Source organism: Lineus longissimus, chromosome 5, assembly GCF_910592395.1.
Source record: "Lineus longissimus chromosome 5, tnLinLong1.2, whole genome shotgun sequence".
NCBI classification, from domain to species: domain Eukaryota; kingdom Metazoa; phylum Nemertea; class Pilidiophora; order Heteronemertea; family Lineidae; genus Lineus; species Lineus longissimus.
In genome coordinates this window covers 10,144,189-10,166,197 of record NC_088312.1, presented here as the reverse complement: position 1 = coordinate 10,166,197, position 22,009 = coordinate 10,144,189, and the positions used below count along the sequence as shown (strand labels likewise).

The window sequence follows — 22,009 nt, the reverse complement described above, 5'->3', positions numbered from 1 at the left end:
CCAGTAAGCTGCACTGAAGCACTACACAAACAGGCAGCTCTTTCCCGCATATGCATACCCGCAGGCAAACTCAATACAATTTGTGTAATACATTCAATGGCCGTCCTGTATCCTCATCAGCGGACGCGGGTGGGTTTTCTACGCACCAGCCGCCATCCACGGGCAAGTCTAGCGACCACAGAATTAAAGGTCTCCCTTTGAATGGGATCAATACCTGGCCGTTCCACCCACAAGGGACGGCCAATTGCGCGCTGCTTATGGTCCGCTTGTTCAGAATAAGATTTTCGCATCTGAATTCCAGGGGTTTATAGGTAATCAATGACATAGAGAGGTTTTATTGCATTTGAAATCATATCTTTTTACACTGAGGATTTCCAGGCTGGCGTTATCTTGTTGCAGGATACGACGAGCTAATAAGCAACATTGGGATGTGAGTGCTCTCTTTCTGCTGTGCAGAGTAGTGTTGATCACAAAACTACTCCTTCTAGACAAGGCCACCAGATGGTCAAGTTCCGAGGACAAGTTATACCCTATTCATAATAAATACTGATGACTGTGAAAGCAAAACATACCAGAAACGCCCTGCAGACGTTTTCCCCTCAAAATAACTTCTCATAAATGTTTCATTGAAAAGCAGTCGGCTAGAATACCGCAAAAGGGTCCCTAATTAACCATGTCCAAGCTGAACAATAGACTCATCAACCACGAAGAAAGATTAACTAAATATTTCTGTATCTGGGTTCCCAACAGGATGTGACTATAAAGGCCCAGGGGAGTCAGCAATGTTTCAGTCAGGCCCACTGATTTTGAACAGACTCGTCACACCTGGTCTTGTCCCAGAAATCCCACAGCTTGGATCGGATAATGAATTTTTTATACAGTTTTACGTCTGCGTATTTGTTACCATAGTTTATACAGATTCAGGGCCTTGCTTTTGGAAGCCAATCCACACGAAATCAAGCCGGTAGCGCCAATGAAAATATTTCTTAACCATAGGAAAGGATAAGTTTATGCTATCAAAATAGCTTGTGGCAGTCCTCATCTGTATGTTAGCTGAGCTTTAAATACTTGTGCTGATTAAATGTCAGATACAAGAAAAACCTGTTCCGTTCATAATCAGCAGTCATGTTGAGATCCTTCGGCAGCATGTTTCCATTCCCTGGGAGGGGGAGGGGGGACATGTGCTGACCATCCTTGTACCTTGAAGGAAGAACAAAATCGTTCAGAAGACACCACTACATAACCTTAGCATTCCTTTATGGAGAAACTCTTTACTTGAAGGGAAATCTAATTAGCCTGCCAGAGATTAAAGTAGAGCAATAATGAAGCTGTCGTTACTAAACACAGGCGTGACAAGACGAAATTCAATTACCTGCAGCACCTGCACAAAAATTCTTTCCTAACTGCAGGAATTCAAGAAATGATTTGAGACAGATGGCAAAAACAGTCACAGCATGCAATGACGGCTTACTGGACTTTGAGCAACAAAATACAACCAGCGAAATGGTACCTAGGTTCCTTTTCCTATACCTCGTGTACAGCCACTTCATCCGAGGACAAGGATCACTCCCCAATCTTTGGTTTCGTTTCATTGCTTGAAGTGCACTAAGCCTTTTAGGACTTCTTCTGCCTATGATCTGGCAGCTGGATCTGGGCTGCAGAGAGTCCAACAAGGTGCATTTGCACTGGACTTCAAGAGAAGGTAAACTTGAATCTACACAAGACTTGTAATCGGAGACAGGACTAGTTTTTTATATGTAAAATAGGCTGTGAAGGTGACCCATTAACCTCGACTTGGCAGTTGAGAAATTAGACCCCAAGAACAGGCAAACTACTGGGTCATGCACTGATTTGCAAGTTTAAATAATCTACCAATGATGAGAAAGAATTTTAGAGGCCTTTACAATACTGCATAGCAATATCTCATATCCCATTAGATCGATTTGACAACTTCTGATGGACAGGAACACCCCTTGGCAAAGGACGGCACATTCGATACAACACAATTAAATCTATCGGTGCGGAATTGATATTTTCAGAGGGTGACACTGCTGTGGACAGCAGTTCATTTCTACTGTTCTCACTATTGTAACACAGAAGTTTCAAATGGATCAATTAGAAATAGTAATATGCTTATCGATCATTGAATCCCTACAATAATATTCTCGTGAAAGCCACCTTTCAGTTTAAATAATACCCGTACGTCTATGTTTGATGCTCTTTCTTTGAGCGGTAATTGGCCCTAAACGGAAACCCCCTTACACCTCTCTGAATATATTCAATTTCAATTCATTTGAATTTACGAAATATTGCTGTATGGTTAATTCACAATGCATTATGAATTCTCATAAGATAACCTATGATTAGCCTATATTTCTTTCCAATTCTTTGGACAATCACTTTCACGGATGCAGTTGATAATTCTTCACAGTTTCAAAACTTTGCCAAAACTCATCTCTGAATGCTGACAATAGGACTCCTCATTACCTGGTGATTAGGCGTTGATTCAAACGCCTTTGCCATATTCGACAGGCTGTCAATCATATCCATTGGCCTGCAGGCCTATGATGTCGCTGAATGGACTCGCATAGTAAACGCACAAGAAAACCTGGCCAGAGAAACATGAACAAGATATTGATTCCTCCTCTAGTCATGGTCGATGGGCGGGATCGAGTCACTTAACTGGGGCCCAACCACAGTGGCACAGAACAAAACCTCACAAGAGCTAATGCAGAAAATAGGGACAGCTTACATTAGAATCAGTCACGAATTGAGGATTCTCTTAGCTATCAATTTGAAAAAGGTCGCATGTGCAGAGAGATTTTCACTGCAACTTTAGAAAAAGCAGATGCGCCTCTCATTCCGTGTCCTATTGCAATCTCCAGGGTGGTTCCCACTGCAGCAGATAGCAATTCTAATATGCACAATTGCATGACTCATACATGATCTCGACTGATTAGGGTCCCCGGTAAAAAAAAGACACGTTATGTGGAGACAAAGTAATACCATTGGGAAGAGACGATACAATAAAATATTGGAGGTAATCCGACATGATAGGCTATCACTCAGGATAATCACGATTTATGAAAATGGCAGGGAAAGTTTGAGATAAATCAGACCATATTCTTTATTTTCATGGCATGGGCGGCCGTAGACTAAAGGCAATGGCCATAAAGGAAGCAAATGGTGAGTGGAATGCCGATGATTTGAGATGGTTATGGAAATCTTCTTCTTTTCTTCGATGAAAGCATTTTGTACCAACTGCAGACAACATAGAGGGCAGCACTGTCTCGACATTGTTTCAGTCAAGTAGACTGCGTTGATGATGTGGCATTCATGGGACTTGCCATACTCTTTCAAGGCTCAACCGCAGCGCCATTCAGCCAAATACTGACATTTTGGGAACCATTGAAAATCAAGTTTTGCAACGTCACCATGATGTCTCCGAGTGACATCAGATACATCGCACCGTTGAACCTGACGTACTGACGTCACCCGAGATGTCACGCATCACTAGATTTTCCTGGCATGGAGTTTATTAGCCCCGAAAATGCAATAAGTTGGTACTGTGTGGTGTAGCGATTGAGCCCTGAAGGAGAATGGCCAAAGTCCTGTACTGCTTCGATAAATTGACTGATGGAGATGAGGCTGATTTATAGTATACTCTGGAACCAGCAGCTGAAGGCCATATTCCTGCCTTGATGAAATATTTATTCCTCGATAATGGTTTTGAACATTAGGATGACAAATGACTCCGGATCGTCATGGGGTTATGACTTTACCGATTAGATCCTCCTTTTATGACGACCATGAGCGACAATGGCCCCATTCATTGGCCAAAGATGAACATTTTATGGTCAGGAACAACTTCTTTATGAGCATGAAACATTATCAACCTGTCCAGTGAATAGTTTTGGTCTGGAGTTAATTGTCTCAATCCTGGCCATTATCTGGCACGAATTAGGTTCTATGTAAAGGCTGTGCACCCAAGCCTTGTGGACATGTTGAGAGGAAATGAACTAGTACAGATAGGATGGGATCTTTGACATGGTACATGATCAGCCTGTCTTTCATTGCAAGATAATGTTTTTTACCATCACTTATCTTAAAGTTTGCCTCTGACATGAGATGCGTAGGAGACACAGATGGGCTCTAAGGTGTAAATGAGTCGGCCATCAAGAATTTACCTTTATGCTTGACTGTCTGTCCTACAAGAGAAATCCCATGCACCTCAACCTTTTGACATACCGCTTCTTGAGAAGACTGTTGGGGAGAGCTAGGTGATCCATCACATTCATGAGGACTGAGCATATCTAAGCAAAAATAAGGCCTTTTAAGTCTGTTTTGGGTGTCAATTTTAGAATATCCATCTTACATTTCTCATCAGCTGCGCTATGCAAACTCGACTGACCCTCAATAACAACTAAATTCATTCACTAGCTCATAACATCATACTGACAGCTGTGTGCAAATCTTCAAAGCAATATTCAGCTTCTTGAGACCTAGAATTAATTGACTGTCTACGATACACTTCCATGTCATACCCCTGCTAGGCCTAGGTGTGGGGTGCAGTACAGATGTACACACAGAGAACCATGTAATGAAACAGATGGTTCGCCAGCAGCCAGCAAATACAAATACACGTTGCTATGACAACCACAACAACATTATCAGACAAACCTTTATTGAAGTAGGCCTGGCTAATGTAGGCCTAACAGTACATTGTCAGCGTTAACCACATGCGCAACAATTTAACACATTTACAATAGCGATCCTTCTTCAGAGTTGGGTTTGTCAACTTTTTAGCTTACTTAACCAAATATCACAACGCCAGGGTTTTAAGCAATGAAATGGGGCAGAGACATCCTCCCATACCGGTCTTTGGATGATGCTGGATGATCAGCTGTTGGTATTGGAATCATTATACAGCAGATATATAGTCATTTATTTCAGTTGTACCCAGGGACTGACATGTTCTCCACTCCTTACTATCTATAATTCGTGTAATCACTTGGAATCATTCGTTACTGATTGCAAACAAGACAATTTCCAGTTGATGCATTAGAGGAGAAAATGTCAGTTTCGGTCCTTATGAGTTACGAGTTAGGTGTACCTTTCACTGTGGACCCACTGCTTGTAAACACACAGACTTACAACTGTGCCACAAACAGCAACCTATTGAAGGCTCATCAACCTGGGCAGTGGAAGTATTGTACACAAATGAACAAAACAATTGAAATATAAGGAACGGAACCAGAATTTAAGGAATTCTCGAACAGCGTTATGAACAGTGTTATGAAATTGGAATTTTACTCAACAGGCTGAAGAAAAGAAGATTTTGAAAGTTCAATAAAGGCACATCAGTACATGTCAGTAAATTCTCCATGTCATTGATGGATGTCAATTAAGTGATACATTGCCAGATTAGCCAATTCGATTGAGTCTACAAGCTATTTGTTGGCTCACCGACAGTGGCTAAGACTGGCTACATATGGGGCAAAATGTGGCTATAATAGTACAGCCGATGTTGTGGCTAATGACACTCTAACACTGCTAGGAGATTTTTAGACTTCTAGCCACATATTGGCAATTCCTGTGGAGCTTTCACTAACCAGTGCCAAGCCTGAACATCTTTTAAACCAGCCATACATTTATTGTCCACCATGACCCGACCTGATTTACTCAAACCAACATCCGTATTAAACTTGATGTAAAATCAATCAGGGATGATCGGACATATATGTAAATATTGGTTTATTGAAGTATTTCGGCGTGCATGTCAAAATAATGACACACTCAATCCAAAAGTCGTTGAGAAAGGAAGGTGGGGGATGGAAGTAAACATTGCATATAAGGAACAGGACATGGAATGATATTTGAAACGTTTGAAGCAAAACATCCTAGTCACATATAATGGTGACTGTCGTATGGACTATACTCCATGGAGGACATCCAATCAGTGCTGCAGTCAGCAGAGGGAGGTAAATTTCGTATTTATTGGCTAATCCTTGAGAGGATTTGAATCATTGCTGTGGTCGGCAGAAGTTGCATTTGTATCTAGTTTTGCTCACTCTACTATAAAACAACACATTCATAATATAAGTATCATTGGCATGACCAGTAAACAAAATGATGGTAAACTCTACCACTCAATGGCCCCGATTCAATCATTTATATTGAGTGTGACCAGAGGGTTAACATATCACCTACAGACAAACTCATTCACTCAAATCGACATGATTCTAAAAATACTCTTCCCAAACTTGATATGGAAAATTACACCCAAGTACGAAACTAGATTAGGGTAATTAGTTCCATGATATTTCATGCATACTTCTATTTTAATGAAAGAATTGTCAATGAATGGTGAAACCCCGACAGGTCGGCTGTGAGGTAAAGTGTGAAATAACCCTTGCTTTTGGTAATACCTACAATTGCCCAAAAGCAGATAACTAATACAGACCCGTTTTTAAATACTGAACTTATCTTCGTCATGTTGCTCAACAGTCAGTTAGCTAAGCAATAAATCTGTCTATCATTATGAAAAAGAATTACATCTGACAATCTCATTAAAGGAAATGCACATATATTTATCAAGGAATGAAACATGGCAGAGTACATGCATGCAAATAACCTGCATGAAACCCGCCAGTATTGTCCTCATGTCAATTTCAACCAGTGTCTGATATTGACAGCTGTACAAGAGAACACGCAGCAACTTTATAACAAGCAATGCACTTACCTTACATCACCTGCTAATTTTGCATCTGATATAATTTTATAACAAGAATAATCATTTATGCCAAAGTGAATTTCAGTACATTTTGGTTTACGCATCACCTTGGTTACTTGTACCAGCATGAATCTTAAAGACTGTGACGCTTGATTCCTCCGTTAAGTTTCAAACCACATCAGAAACCGAGGCCTAAGGCGAATTTCAACCCATTGCCATAGCAGCCACATTACAAATCATTATTAGCGCAGTCAGGAGGATCAATTTTCAGAGCAAGGGCCTGATTGGAAGTTGATATGTCCAGGCCCAAGGAATCCTATACCGGTACTTAGGCCTACATGCATGTAATATTCATGCTCCCCATTTCAACACATTGAGGTTGGTAGTGTGTCATTGTTTCTTTCCTAAATTATTTCCTGTAAATTAATTCAATTAGCAGATTCATAGTATTTGTTCTCATCCAACATGAAATTTGAAACTTAATGCCAACGGTTCATGTATTCCTGGAGGCTAGAAAATGGAGCGAGGCAAAATGAATGCTATTATATATCAAGTGTTCAAGTAATCTCAGGAAAATGTAAAATGCCTAAGCTGTTTATAAGGAGGAGAAAGGAGTTTTGGGCAAAAGCTTAGATTTCTCATATAATTTTATGCCACTGCACAATAAAGTTCTGAAAATCTAGATGCATTTTGGGCAATGAACGGCCTGTGGGGGCTACAGTCTTCCAAAGCCTGCATTACACACGCGCCAGGCAGGAAGGGATTTGTTCCGGACCGTAATTAAGTCTTGCCAAAACCAACTTTCATTCAGAAATCTTGTTGAATTGTGAATGACCCTTCCATGGGTCTCTGTCCAAGGGGCCACTCTAAACCCCTCATCCCAGGGGACTTTTTAAGGGGTAATTATACATAAGAATGGCTTTCATACAGTGTTTTTGTAAGAATTTATAATGAATTTTGTGTGAAGATTTTGTGCCAGCTTATAACTGTAAGATCTCTTTTGACTCATACCTACTGGATCTGGCACTGTGACTTGACTATCAACAATAAATACAAATAACTTTTTAACCCCTGTGGTTGTCCTGTTCAGGCCGCAGAGGGAAGGGGGTGTGGAGGGGGATCGGGAGGGGTGGCAAAGGGGGGGGGTTGAGCGAGTAGTGAGGAGTAATCTAATAGCCTTCTTGCACCTTTGACATAGCTTTATTGTAGCATTTTGAGAAGTTACCCTAGTATAGCCTACTCTAGTATACAATTGATAAAGGCCTAGCCTAGCATCAGTAAAACTATATGTAAGGTAAAGTGGTACAATTAGCCCCAATATAATGTTAATAGCCCCGACAGTTTTGAAGAGTTGATAGTAGGCCTACACATCCAATGCATATTGAGGCTTTAACTGTACCGGAGCTATAGTATAATTGTACACCCTTACCTTACCTAGACTATATTATATACAGGCTATATTATATATAGGCTATGGTTTATTCATGCTTCAGCTATTTCAGACAGTGATATCATTTATTCAGTAAATCATTAAAAAATAAATGCTCACCGGGTTAGTGTAGGGTAGGACCCCTATGTCAATTTCTTCAGCTCGTAATTTATCCCTTATCATGCCAATTAATTGTACCCTGGGAAAAGTCACAAGGGCCTTTTTCCCTTCTTCGTATTCGTCCAGTTTTTTCTTGGCACGCGACCCAGCAGAAAACGTGTAAATCCTGTCAGAGTCCCCATCATCTGGCAGCACTAATGGTTCATCATCTTTCACCTCTTCAAGGGTGAAATAAACAGAAGTCCCGCCTAATTCCCTGAGACTTCTGACAGCGTCCAGAATCTCTTTTCTGTGGCTAGGTTTCTGGACCCCGATAGCATCCAAATCGGGTTGCCCAATTTGCTTACAGATTTCTAAATCATCGTAACCGTTATCCAAGAACGCTTGCGTGTAGTGAATAAGGTTTAGCGACCGAAGCCACTCCTCTATGATATTATCCGACATCTCCTAAATATACTGAGAAAACACACCAGAATCTGCTACATTTCGCTTATAATCCTAACATCCATCCACAGCGACGATCCATGCTTCATGAATACCATCCACTGACTGAGCGCAATGTGTATACAATGTATAAACACATTCTCTACACGCGCTCTGCACAGATGGGCGCATGCGTTATTTTGACGTCACGGTTGGGAATACCCATTTTCCTAGAAATATTCCAGGCAGAGAGCCTTACAGTAAAATGTATATTTTAGGGTTTTAGCCCCATTTTACCACATAATCCTTATAAGAAAATATAGATATAACTGTTCGCTATTCTTCAAGACCAAACATTGGGCAATAAAGATAATACAGTCAGAGAAAATGATAATTATGTATAGCTAAGCTGAATCAGTTATGATACACTCAGCGCCTCCTATAGCCAAAAGGATAAACTGAAATGTTCGGCTAAGAGACAATGTCACAACTGAATCCGTCATGATACACTCAGCGCCTTCTATGGTCAAAAGAAGTAACTGAAATGGTTGGCTAAAAGAGACAATGTCACAACCATGATGACGGGACAGAAGCATTTCTTCTTAATTTTTCTTTATCGGAATGACAGACTGAGTGGATAAATGTCTTTTTTGATGTAAGCTACCTCTTAATAGACATCTTATCATGGACGAGCCTTGATTATGGACAGCTTTAGGATGGCCTTGATCATTCAGAGAAATGTCACGAGGTCTGCCCATTGGGGAGTGGCATTTGTTCATTCCTATAATGCGTGATATCACAACCATGTCCAGGATGGTCAGACATTTCATCATATTACTTTCTTATAACCAGCGTCAATGACGTCATTGAGTATTAAATTCACCTTGCGACAGGTACACCATTCTTTAGAAACACTGTCACAACCAGGTTGACTGAGCACAGGGACTTTTCCTTCTCTAGTTGGCATTACCAAACGAATGTTACAAATATGGTGGCCGAGTATGGGGACCATTTTCTTCTCCAGGTGGCGTTACCCAAGGTGACTATAAGTATGGGGAACATATCTTTGTTTGGGTGGTCTTACAGTGGTTATTACAACCAGGGTGATTGATGATGAGGAAAGTTCCTTCTTTGAGAGGTGTTGCCAAAAGAGTGTCACAACCATTGGCTGAAAATAGGGACATTTCCTTCTTTGTGAGGTGTTGCCAAAAGAGTGTCACAACCATTGGCTGAAAATAGGGACATTTCCTTCTTTGTGAGGTGTTGCCAAAAGAGTGTCACAACCATTGGCTGACCATAGGGACATTTCCTTCTTTGTGAGATGTTGTCAAAAGACTGTCACAAACATTGGCTGACAATTGGGACATTTCCTTCTTTGTGAGGTGTTGCCAAAAGAGTGTCACAACCATTGGCTGAAAATAGGGACATTTCCTTCTTTGTGAGGTGTTGCCAAAAGAGTGTCACAACCATTGGCTGACCATAGGGACATTTCCTTCTTTGTGAGATGTTGTCAAAAGACTGTCACAACCATTGGCTGACAATTGGGACATTTCCTTCTTTGTGAGGTGTTGCCAAAAGAGTGTCACAACCATTGGCTGACAATTGGGACATTTCCTTCTTTGTGAGATGTTGTCAAAAGAGTGTCACAACCATTGGCTGACAATTTGGACATTTCCTTCTTTGTGAGATGTTGTCAAAAGAGTGTCACAACCATTGGCTGACAATTGGGACATTTCCTTCTTTGTGAGGTCTTGCCAAAAGAGTGTCACAACCATTGGCTGACAATAGGGACATTTCCTTCTTTGTGAGATGTTGCCAAAAGAGTGTCACAACCATTGGCCGACAATAGGGACATTTCCTTCTTTGTGAGGAGTTGCCAAGAGTGTCACAACCATTGGCCGACAATAGGGACATTTCCTTCTTTGTGAGGAGTTGCCAAAAGAGTGTCACAACCATTGGCTGACAATAGGGACATTTCCTTCTTTGGATGGCATTGCCAAGTGAGTGGGACAGCCATGGTGATCGAGCATAAAGAACTCCCTTCCTCCGTCGGCGTTATCAAACGAGTGTTCATCACAGCCAGGTCAACCGGAGCAGGGGACGTTTCCTCTTGGCCGCTTGGCATTAGCAAAAGGATGTCACAACCACTGTGACTGAGCATGGGGACAGTTGACGAATGATGAATCTATGATAGAATTCCCATAATGGAATATACCATGGGTCATATGGACTCTATGACGGAAATATTTGCCTGTACTTGTCAACATCCCCTCATGCAGACATCTCTTACAGAGACATAGTCACAACCAGAATGGCTGAACATTGACTTTTTCCATCTTTTCCACAGACATTGTCACTAAAATAGCCCGATCTGATATTGTGTCATTATATAAGATAAAACAACAACAACATAATGGCATTGAAATTTAATAACCATTTATTCATACTCTACAGGAATAAACACCTTCACTCGTACATGTCAGCATACATCTCCTGCCCAAGTTTGATGTAAGCCTCCTTCTCTGACAGAGTCATCTTAGCCACCATTTCCTCAGACACCTCGTTAATTGGAACCTTTGTGTCGCCAATGCTCACCATGGGCACACCGTCATCGTCATCATCACTTTCCATCACTTCAACTGCAGCTGAAAAGACAAACATTTCAAACGTAAGATTTAACACAGATATTTCGAACAAACACAGTAACACTATGGATGCTACAGTAACACCGTGGATGTTACAGTAACACCGTGGATGTTACAGTAACACCGTAGATGTTACAGTAACACCGTGGATGTTACAGTAACACCGTGGATGTTACAGTAACACCGTAGATGTTACAGTAACACTAATATATGGATGTTACAGCAACACTATGGATGTTACAGTAACACCATGGATGTTACAGTGACACCATGGATGTTACAGTAACACTATGGATGTTACAGTAACACTATGGATGTTACATCAACACTATGGATATAACAGATATAACTATCACCACAATGTTGCCTCCCATAAAGCCAACTCCATGTCTCAAAATGAGATATTTATTTTCTCGACACGCCAGAATGTTAGCTTTTTCCTGACATTACTGCTTTGTATTTCTTTGATAAATACCACAGAACCTGCTACAGCACTCATTCTTTTTTAAGAAAGCAATCTTCCATGCTCCACTAGCGATAAATTCGGTGAGATGACCATTATCATTTTCTATGATACTGAGATAGCCATCAATATTTTTTATGGTCTTTTGGCCGCTGGGGGTTGGAGATGCTGGGAGCTTGCATGTAAGAGGAGAGTCGTTGCCAGACAATTTGTTTCCAGAATGCCATTAGATCGGCTGCTTTATTCTAACACCTGTACCCAGTGGGATGGCCGGCCTCATCAACAGCATTCCTGTCTTGCATGCAAAGTCGTTAAATCTTTATTTCTGGAAAATCCTTTCCAAACGGCCTTCCATAAGTTAATCAAATGACAGTCCTATATTTTTATTGTTTTGTCTATAATTTTCATCTTTATCTGTAACCCAATATGCCTGATAAGTTAAATTGTAAATGTGTGAATCATTCAGTCACGCACTTCTTTGAAGCCATGCTCCTCTCTTTATGAGTAAGCTTGCAAAAACGGTGCACTAATTAATCTCGCTAATTAAGTCAATGTTCTTGCTCATTGATAAGAAGTAGTTATCAAATCATAAGGAAAGATTTTTTCCACAATTAGGGCCAGGTTGTTCAAAATAAGTTTTCACATCAAAGTCACGATATGGATGTCGACCCATTCTCGTGGAGTGGAGCTCATTTTAAACTGAAAGTGAAGATATGTTAATAACGATGTCTTTCTTAATCAGATAGTCAAAGATCTTGATCTATCGAAAGAGGAATGTTATATGTTGTATCTCAAATGCAGGTACACAACATCACAATTTCAACAATTTGACCAAATATCCATCAGCCAACCACGAAAAAAACTACCTTAGAAAAATATTATTTGTTAATTGTATACCATCACTCTGGAGCACAATACGCATAATTTGTCACACTAACGTGCAACATCCACCTGAAAAGATATCGTTGTGAAATGTACCTCATAACCTTATTGACAAGTTGACCCCCTTAGACGCAGTATAAAGGAACGCAACTGAACAGGGATGTGGCGGTTACAGTGACAATGACATATCAACAGCAACATTCTTCAAGGAGAGCAGAAACGGCATACACCCAAACTTTCCGCCAGTGAGTATGCTGAGTGGATAGACTATTTACAAGGTCAATTCTTTCTGCTTGCGAGAAAAGAACTTTTATCGTTATCAAACAACACGAAAGCTGGTGAACTTTCCTTTTTCATACAACATGTACAATGGCCAATCCTTTCTTAAAAATGGCCAAGCAAATTCACAGGATGTCAAGATCGTGGACTTGGCAGAATGGCACCATGGGATGACAGAGGTTTTCTACTTAATGGGTCTTGTGGAATTTGTCCTCATGTCATGATTCATCATTTTCATTTGTATAAATGAAGGTGATGACCAAATAAAGACCCACTTTAAGATGATTAAACCGAGGATCGAAACAAGTCAGACCACAACTGTGCACATGCAATGTCCATGCGGGATGTATTGAATGATTCTCACCTCAAAGATAATATCTTCTAATGACCATTATCTATCATTCATCGGTTCCAGTTTACGTTGTGATGACACTGAGAACTGTCCAAGAAGGACATTGTTATGGAACATCTCACCAAGTATCAATTGTAAACATTTTACATTGTAAACATTTTACAAGGAAGACCCCTGAAATTCTAGCAGATCAAACCCCCAAGCTACTACATTGTGTAGCAATATTCTCTGAAGAGTTTGATGACCAATCTGGCAATATGGCCTATCATACCAAAGACAGAGTAAATATGAGGTGAACCCCACAGTGACCATTGTGGCCAGCTGAGATACATGTAGAGTGACACACAAGGCAAGGCGTATAAATAAGAAGACGCATCTTAAATTGTATTTCATCCTCTGAACAGCTCAATCCAATTCCACAGGGTCACAATTTTAACATAGAGATCATCATGAATGATGGCATCTATGGCCATAAATTTTCTCTTTATTATGATTTATAACCATGATTATCACCTCTGTCTCATAACTTGTGGCAAGAGCAGGTAACTTATACTTCCTTTGCTCTAATGAGGAACATTTATCATGCGATGGTGCTAATTTGTTGGGTGCATGGCAGGTGGACAAAGTGGAGACAGTCAACCACAATAGTCTATTCTGCCATCACACAATATTTTCTCTAAAACATGATAGAAAGAGAAAATATGTCTACTTCAGCTCTTAGACTATTGGCTCCGTGATATTAAGCCAGCCAAAGTATTAAAAAAGATTTCAAATATGCACAAAATGACAAATGTTATGGTTGAGAAATCCAAACATGGTAGAAAAATGTTATCTGCTGCTTGCATACAATCCAGCCAGGTCCACTGACCATGCATCATCATATAAAAATCATTAGATGACTTACTGGCCAAACACGACTGAAATCGCCAATGAAACTAATTTCCTATTGCCAGCAATACCGGCCGCTAAACAAACAAAAACAACACCGTCAGCGGCTACATGCCGTGGACGCCTGTTTGGTTAAGTTATCAAATAATGTTTCAGAAAGGCATCCAAGGTATTCCCGAGAAATTATTTTATATTGTGAGAAGCGTTACAGTAAATAGGAACAGGAAATTGGTCGCTAGTGTCCACAACGTAGCAAGTGCTTCTATGAGGTAGGAGGAGTTGTGGTACCCGTTAAAGATCATCGTGGTTACTAAGCTGAGACCATTCTGACTTACTATAAATCAATGGCATTGTGAATATTGAACGATAGAGAGATTAGCTATCCAATCTTTTGAGAGCATAGTGTCTGACATGTTCATGGAATGTGACCCAAACTCAAAATGAGGCAGTAGTCATAGCCTTTCCTTAATCATATCACTACAAAGTACTGTTGAAAGTATCTACACATATCATCTGGATTAGCAATTATCAAAACAAACTGCAATTGAAGGATATCTAGAATGGCCACATACAGTACCAGCTTTATATGAACAGTAGTGCTCATTATTAATCTACTTGTACGCGAAGTGCAAGTCAATATTGGAAAAACCTACGTGCTACAACCCCCAATAAAATAAAACAACTCGGTGAACAAAGATTTCTACTAGCACATGGTCTCCATCTATTGAAACCTTACTGAACTGAGGTTGGAGATCGATGTGACACAATCACACTCGTGAGCACATACATGTACACACACATCAAAGAGTGACTGCACAGCACTTCCAATAATCATTGTTGACTACATGTACGTAGACTTATGAAAACAAGAGCCCTACCTTCTGCTTTCACTGTTGTCTTAATCGCTGCAGCAATCTCATCTTCTGATTCACTGGTTGACGATCCGCCTTCGTCACTATCTCTTTCTCCAGTTGGTACGTGTATACGCGTTGCCTGTGGCGCGCTCTTTTTCTCATGGACCAATAAGATTCTGGTGATCTCATCTTCATCCCGGCGGGAAGAGGCTTCAGATGGCCCGGCTTTCACTTGAGGAGCAGTCTGCAAAAATTATTGAATAATTCTGATTATGCTTGGAGGCAGATTACAACGTATGACAGAAAGCTACATTCATATTGTGAATTGTCCAAAAAGTGATTAACTTATCAGGAATTCCTAGCCCACAGGATATACTATGTAAACCATTCTCACCTTGAGAGGTTCAGATATGGCACCCTCTACAGTGCTTTCCTTCATCCAGATTGGCTGTTCTTTCAGCGGCTTCGACTCCTTGGCAACAGAGTCCTCATCATCGTCCATTCGGACAGTCACTGCATTTTCCGAGGCTCCAAATCCTATGTTCTTCCTTATGTCACCGCTCCAGACAGAATGATCCACGTTCCTAGAGCTGCCTGCCCGACTGAAACATTGACAAGAGAAAAAATAATGACAACAGGTTATGCAGGATGTCTGACAAAAGAATACGATTGTTTCCTCCATCTTGACGCAAAGATTCCCTCATCACCACTGACCATTCCAATTATTTCATTTCCTTGCATCGGGAACCTAAAATACGGGTACAGGATGAACGTTTGACTTCTTTAAAACCTGCAAAAAGTACAACGTATGGCATCCGAGATATGGAAAGTAAGAGCATACCTCGTGACATTTTTCATGTTTGTTGGTTCTGGCTCCAAGATCTCCGGCGCCAATTTGAAATCCTCACACTCTCGTAATAAGTTATAGATGGGCTCTATTTGCTCATTGAACTTAGCTAACAGCGTCCGAGCATCGGTCTTAGGCATTGCCTGTCCGTCCTCTTTCACTTCCGAGCCGCAGTGGGTGCACCGGAGCTCCCCTGTCATTGGATCCATCAACTCCATTACTTCCAAATCCGTGAATGATTTCTCACACTCAGGACATTTGAAAGATGCCCGACTTGTGGAATCGCGTTCCTCTGTCTCAATCTTCCGTCGCATATGATCCAGTTTATACTTCACAACATTAACAAATATTTTATAATTTATGAAATAGTAATTATGCTTCGTGTTTTTTCCATCAGCATCAGTCTCTATTTTCATACGCGACTTGAGGAATTTATCATTCTTTAGTGTAGTTATGGAGACCCTCAATTGTTTTCTATCAAATTTCAAGAGTTCTAACAAATCATCTTCTTTCATACAAGGGTTTCTGACCAACAGGTCAATGATGATGGCATGTTCAACGCCATAAAATCCACGAACAATGTAACGTGCCAGTCTCTTTAGAGACTCTGGCACTTCTCTTAAAAGCCCTGCCTCCATATTTCCTTTCCTTTATTCTACCATTGGAGTTTGACTTTAAACTTAAAAGTAGTCACATTTGAATAGAAACCTGGAAAAGAGAGCCTTTTTAAAAAATCAGTAAATCATCTTTCTTAATCACATAGCAGGGAAAAAATTCTAAATGGCTGCCAGCCATCAAGACAAGCCACTGTGTTTCTCATAAAGGAAATTTAAGGTCAAATTCAAAGTCCCTTTTGCTGTAATGTCTAAAATCTTTGTACATTGTCCGAAAATCGATTCTGATTTTCACACACTTCCCTATACACCTATTGTCGGAAGGAATACAGAGAGCGGAGTTGCACCAAAATTCCATGGGTTTATACATCAACTGCGTATTTAAACCTTATACAATACCATTAACTAGTTTCTGAATAATAATTTGGTTATTTTAATCCAGTGATCACTTGAAGCAACCGGATATTTGGTCAGAAAAATAAAACTTCGAATTTCCCACCATTGTGTAAAAGTTCCTCAGCCGACGTAACGATTTGCAACATGATTTTCCCAGATATTTCCTACCTTTTATCATCAAATTAGATCAAATAAGTATGTTTTATCATGATGTATTTATCATTGATTTTAGCTAAGTTTCTATGAAGATAGAAGAGAATTTAATCTTATTACCTCTTCCTGATATGTTACGTCACATGACAGTACAAAATGGCGGCATGTACAAAAAGATTGATTTTGCAAAGTGATTGGGATCAGGTTTTGAGGTGATTTCTATTGGTTTACAGTTGTTGAATTTTCATCTTTAGCGTTAAAAGTGTTCCTCATTCAATGTGTTTTAATTTTCAGAGAAATCAATGGGAAAGCTTGGGTGTCGGTGAAAAAAACAGGTTTGTAAATGTTGTTTAGTCCGTTTTCATTCATTTGTTTATCCCGGACGCGGGCCATGGGCTGGGGGCTGGGCCCTGGCTCTGCCACTCCACTGACCTGCTGATCGACCGCTTAAAAAAGAAGATCAACAGCATCATCAACAGGTGGCTCTCAGTCAGACACTGCACTGGTGGTATTGTTGACATGACATTGCTTACGACGTCTACGGTACACAGATACATACAATTCTTGATTCTATCATGCTTGTCCGGCTTGACTGTACGTTGCTTCTGTCATGTCCCCTCTCGGCATGGTAGGCTACTCGATGAAGTCCAAGCCAGACACTTTTTATCCTGGATTGCAGTGATTAAGTCGGTGTCAGTGGCTTGTCTCCTAACGACTACTTGATTGCAGCACTGCAATCTGGGGCACGTACCCAGGGAAAAAAGCAAGGTTGATAGAGATGATATGGTCCATCAGAGACCAGCAAGGTGTGTCCAGAATTTGCTTGGTAGGCCAACATTTTTTAGAGAGCACAGAAACATCCCTGACTAACTGGAGTAGCTGAAAACTGTATAACGATATTCTGTTTCGTTAGGTTGTCCAAGTGTATATGGGGAACTGAAAGTTCAAGAACTTTCCAGTGATGGGCAGCCTTATGTATTGGGATCAGAAAATTTCTCCATTGGTGAGATAACAAGGGTAAGTTAAATAGATTGATTACTCTGATATTTGATCAAGTTGTGTCAACTCTAAGATGTCTCAGACCCAGATAGTTTGACGCGTCCAGAGAAACACTGCATTACATGTTATAGTCAGTTTTAAACTCTTACAGAAATAATGGCAAGCAGTAAGTGAGGAATTGGTATAGTCAGATATGGAATTCTTAAACTTGTCAAAAAACTGCACAGTGGCCATAAAAATTTGGTTGCTTCTGTGTGAAAATCAGGTGCACCACTCAGTTACATATGTAAGTTCAGTTGTTCATGTCCTATTGTAAACAGAAAATGTTTACAGAAAGTAGTATTGAAAATGTGTAAAGTACTTCTTAGAGACCATGAGCTCTGCAGCATATCTCTCTATTTATTCCAGAAAACAATTACAGTGTCTTACACTGAAGATGAGGTGACAAGCTTAGTCTGCAAATTTCAAGCTCCCCGGTTGACATTTTCAACAATTCACAAAGCAAAGAAAAGTGTAAGTTTTTCTCTTTTGTGTGTTGAATCAAATGGACCGTATATTCAACAACAGTAGTACAAAGGAAATGATAGGAAAGAAGAAAACATTTTCCTGGAGTTGGAATAGGTACTGAAAGAAGAAAGAAGGCAAATGTAACATTTTCCAGGGAAGAACTGTCTCGGAGTCTGATGACTTTCTGCCCTAGTATTATCACGAAAAAGACCTATTGCCCCATGACCAAAATGCTAGGTATGGCCCTGATGTGTACTAATGTAGCCTGATATAAATTATTTGTCTCTGGCAGGTTGCCTGCCTTGACGTGACCCCTGGAGGACTTGCTGTGTCATGTGATACAGATGGGAAACTCATACTCTGGGAAACGGAAAATGGTGAAATAAGGGTAAGTTGAGCGGAATCTTTATTTCATAGATTCACCTGTCAGTGTCAGTGAGGGATTGGGAATTCTGAAGAAATCACTGGCCATTAACTTGGTCTTTGAATCCATTCTGTGATCAGCTACAGTGACGAATCGGACATCAGTTGAGTTGAATTATGTTTTGGAATGGTGTCAAGCATTATCAAATTGATTGGCAAACTCTTGACTCAAAACAACTCAGGCAAAATCTATACACGTATTTGTATTTCTTCTTTAGTTGTCAGTTTGGTCTTAAGTTGTTATAGAGTTGAGTCTGATTCCGGTATTATCACTTTATCTTTTTCAGCGTGATCTTAAAGGTCACTTAGGAGATGTTTACAGCTGCAGGTTCTTCCCATCCGGTATGGTTGTCCTCAGTGGCAGCGCGGATACTCAGCTTAAGATCTGGTCAGCAGAAACGGGACAGTGTGCTGCAACATGCAAGGGTCATGCTGCTGGTAAGATTTTTATGTTGACTTCATACATCAGCTGCCAAAATTATCTGACTGAAAATCTGATGCGATGTCCCCTTGCTTGGATCTGCCAAACCAAACTACAGCACCATAGCTTCAGCACTGATCAATTACTGTCAGAAAGTTTTGTCAAAATTACTCCAACAGTCCCTATCAACAAATGACTTCAATGATCTTTTATCTGCCTCAGGTATCAATGATACAGCTATTGTAGAGAAAGGTCGCAACTTCGTATCATGTTCTCGAGATGGAACCGCCAAGCTTTGGGACAGTGGAAGTCAGGCCTGCCTTGGAACGTTTGATGAATGTGGAGGTGTGGTTAATGGCTGTAGTATTGGTATACCTGCCAGAGGGTTTGATCCTGGAGAATCTCAGCAGCCAACAGGTTGGTACATGTATTTTCTTTGACCTTGGTGAGACAGGCTGGTTGTAATTTCTCATTCTGTCATTCTTGCCACCTGCCCATGGTTCACCTTAAAATATTCAGGGCCATCAAAAATTGTGGTTTGAGATCTTTAAGAAGAGCTCGAGCCTAGTTTCCTAGCCAGATGGCCATGGACAGCATTTGCTTGCATGAGCGAGGTGTTGTTTCGAACTCTCTACCAGATGTTCCTTCATTCCAGATGAGCGTGAAGTTGCAACCGAAGGGAAGTTGCTGTTACTTGCCTGTGAGAGCGGTGTCCTCCAGGGCCGTGGATTGCAAAGTAGAACAAAGGTGAGATGAAACAACAATTTGCCTTTTGAACAAGTTAGTTATTTAGATCGCCAACCTCTGAAGAAACTATCCAGATACACAGAACTAGCCTCAGACTGATGGCATGGACCAATCATCAATTGAAACACTAAGCCAGTACCAATGTCTTCAATATTAGACTGTCTTTAATTTTCATATTCGATTCTCTTGTAGGTTTTTGAAGCCAGATGTTCGGATGCAGTGAACTGCTGTACTTTTTTGAATGAGAATGAAGCCATGTGTGGCACACAGGATGGTCAAATATATGTCTGGGATATCAGAAACACCAGGTAAATACTAGTCAATGGAAGACTTTTTATGGATGTCATGCCTGTATTTCCCTTTACGGAGACAAATTATGACACTAACTTGCTAGGTAGGTCAGTCTTTTGGCTAGGAGTCTTGCTCATACTAACTAACTTGTTAAGGCACAACTGATCACCATATCATTGGTGCTAATTCAACAAAGTTTCATAAGATAGGACCCTGAAACTACCTTAAGACCCAGTAAGACGTCTTAGTTTTTAATTCCAGTGAACCCTTGGTCCACAGAGCAGAGACAAGATCAGCAATTCTGTCATTGCTACCAATTCACCATGGCGTACTTGTGGGAACAGGTAAGATACCAAACAAACCGACTCCTAGTTTGTCCAAGTTGAACTACACTTACAACAGTGCAGGAATATTTGTCTCTGGCATAGACTTCTTCGTATCAGAATATCAAAATACTTCTCAACATGACTGATGGTTGCATATCTATAGACTGTTCGCTTGTGAACCTCTGAACTTCTCGTTCTCAAAGTAAAATCCCTTAACCACTCTAATATCTCTTTTTCAGGGGATGGCTCCTGTGTATGCTTCAACAACAACTACGACCCAAGTTTGGAATTAACGGGCCCGGACTGTGACCCTGTTTATAAAGTTGTTTCTGATGGATCGTACCTATACACTGCTTGTCGTGACAGCTTCGTGAGGAAATACACCATTCTTTAAGGACACTGTGCATTATTGCATGAACTACATGTGCATCAGCCGGATTTGAAAACATTCTCCAATCGTATTGCTGAAGCTTTTAAGCTTTTAAAAGGACTCAAATTCAGCACATTTCATTATATTGGGTTCATCGACACTGTGAGCAAGTGACAAGGCAGAACATTTAAGGAACATCTGAAATTCTTTTCGTTTGTGAAATACTGAGTTTTACTAAATTTTAAACTATACCTACTAGTATCGGCGACATGTGATGAGTTCCATCTGGGTATAACTAAATTTTAAACTATACCTACCAGTATCGGCGACATGTGATGAGTGCCATCTGGGTATAACTTTTCCCTTTTCTCCATATGAGACAAGCGCCTACTTTTGCTGTAGCAGGTCGAATAATAATCTTCTTGACTTGTTCTCATCTGTAAATACAAATGTATATTGGTTTCCACAAAGAAAGTTTTCATGTTTTCATCTGTCTGATGTGCTCAAATTGTTATTTTTGTTGAAGTATTAAATGCCTATGGTTGACTGAAGTAACATCGAATTCATTAGTTATTCTTATTACCTCTCCTGGATTTTTATGAGACCCTTACATTGGATCTTGAGTTCCTCTGAAGCTATAAGCTGGATCTTTGCACCAAAGGTATCTCTCAGATGTTTTTTCAAGATAGCAGTTGGCTCGAGACCTTCAATTGTCAGTGCAATGACAAGAGGCAGAGGGCACTGATGTGGAGATTGAGGGTGATGATGATTGGCTGCAAAGAAAGGTCATCTGTGACCTGTCACAGCAAAACCAGGTGCATGGAGATAACAGAGAAATGGACAAACA

The 22,009-nt window shown here is 40.5% G+C and overlaps 3 protein-coding genes across 9 annotated transcripts in view; 1 reads left to right on the top strand and 2 right to left on the bottom strand.

The window, feature by feature from the left end:
- The window catches only part of LOC135488046 (SAM and SH3 domain-containing protein 1-like), a 101,966-nt gene extending 93,156 nt beyond the window's left edge, over window positions 1–8,810 (bottom strand). For all 5 annotated transcript variants that reach the window (XM_064772427.1, XM_064772430.1, XM_064772431.1 and 2 more), the window contains exon 1: window positions 8,283–8,810. In XM_064772427.1, coding sequence (XP_064628497.1) covers window positions 8,283–8,726 — 444 coding nt within the window. In that variant the 5' untranslated portion in view covers window positions 8,727–8,810. The remainder of the gene's footprint in view (window positions 1–8,282) is intronic.
- Window positions 8,811–11,119: 2,309 nt separating this feature from the next.
- Window positions 11,120–17,841, bottom strand: LOC135488320 (general transcription factor IIE subunit 1-like). 3 transcript variants are annotated; one of them, XM_064772881.1, is made up of 5 exons: window positions 17,638–17,841; window positions 15,910–16,623; window positions 15,463–15,670; window positions 15,093–15,312; window positions 11,120–11,350 (listed from the first exon to the last, which is right to left on the bottom strand). In XM_064772881.1, the coding sequence occupies exons 2-5, from the start codon at window positions 16,551–16,553 to the stop codon at window positions 11,172–11,174; spliced, it is 1,251 nt and encodes a 416-aa protein (XP_064628951.1). In that variant the 5' UTR covers window positions 16,554–16,623; window positions 17,638–17,841; the 3' UTR covers window positions 11,120–11,171. The 3 variants fall into 3 exon arrangements, with proteins under 3 accessions (XP_064628951.1, XP_064628950.1, XP_064628949.1); XM_064772880.1 differs by lacking the exon at window positions 17,638–17,841 and adding an exon at window positions 17,029–17,044; XM_064772879.1 differs by lacking the exon at window positions 17,638–17,841 and adding an exon at window positions 16,929–17,027.
- Window positions 17,235–21,717, top strand: LOC135488321 (proteasomal ATPase-associated factor 1-like). Its single transcript, XM_064772882.1, has 11 exons — window positions 17,235–17,290; window positions 17,373–17,413; window positions 17,992–18,095; window positions 18,486–18,590; window positions 18,877–18,972; window positions 19,295–19,445; window positions 19,651–19,845; window positions 20,084–20,175; window positions 20,368–20,483; window positions 20,728–20,810; window positions 21,032–21,717. The coding sequence occupies exons 1-11, from the start codon at window positions 17,235–17,237 to the stop codon at window positions 21,184–21,186; spliced, it is 1,194 nt and encodes a 397-aa protein (XP_064628952.1). The 3' UTR covers window positions 21,187–21,717.
- Window positions 21,718–22,009: the final 292 nt, after the last annotated feature.

Bases quoted from the DNA above. Each gene is read 5' to 3' on its own strand.
- LOC135488320 (XM_064772881.1), bottom strand. From the start codon at position 16,553: ATGGAGGCAGGGCTTTTAAGAGAAGTGCCAGAGTCTCTAAAGAGACTG. The intron at 15,671-15,909 runs GTATGCTCTTAC...TCAATGTTTCAG, and splicing joins AACATGAAAAATGTCACGAG to TCGGGCAGGCAGCTCTAGGA. The intron at 11,351-15,092 runs GTAGGGCTCTTG...TTGTCTTTTCAG, and splicing joins GACAACAGTGAAAGCAGAAG to CTGCAGTTGAAGTGATGGAA.
- LOC135488321 (XM_064772882.1), top strand. From the start codon at position 17,235: ATGGCGGCATGTACAAAAAGATTGATTTTGCAAAGTGATTGGGATCAG. The intron at 18,591-18,876 runs GTAAGTTTTTCT...TGTCTCTGGCAG, and splicing joins TTCACAAAGCAAAGAAAAGT to GTTGCCTGCCTTGACGTGAC. The intron at 20,811-21,031 runs GTAAGATACCAA...TCTCTTTTTCAG, and splicing joins TGGCGTACTTGTGGGAACAG to GGGATGGCTCCTGTGTATGC.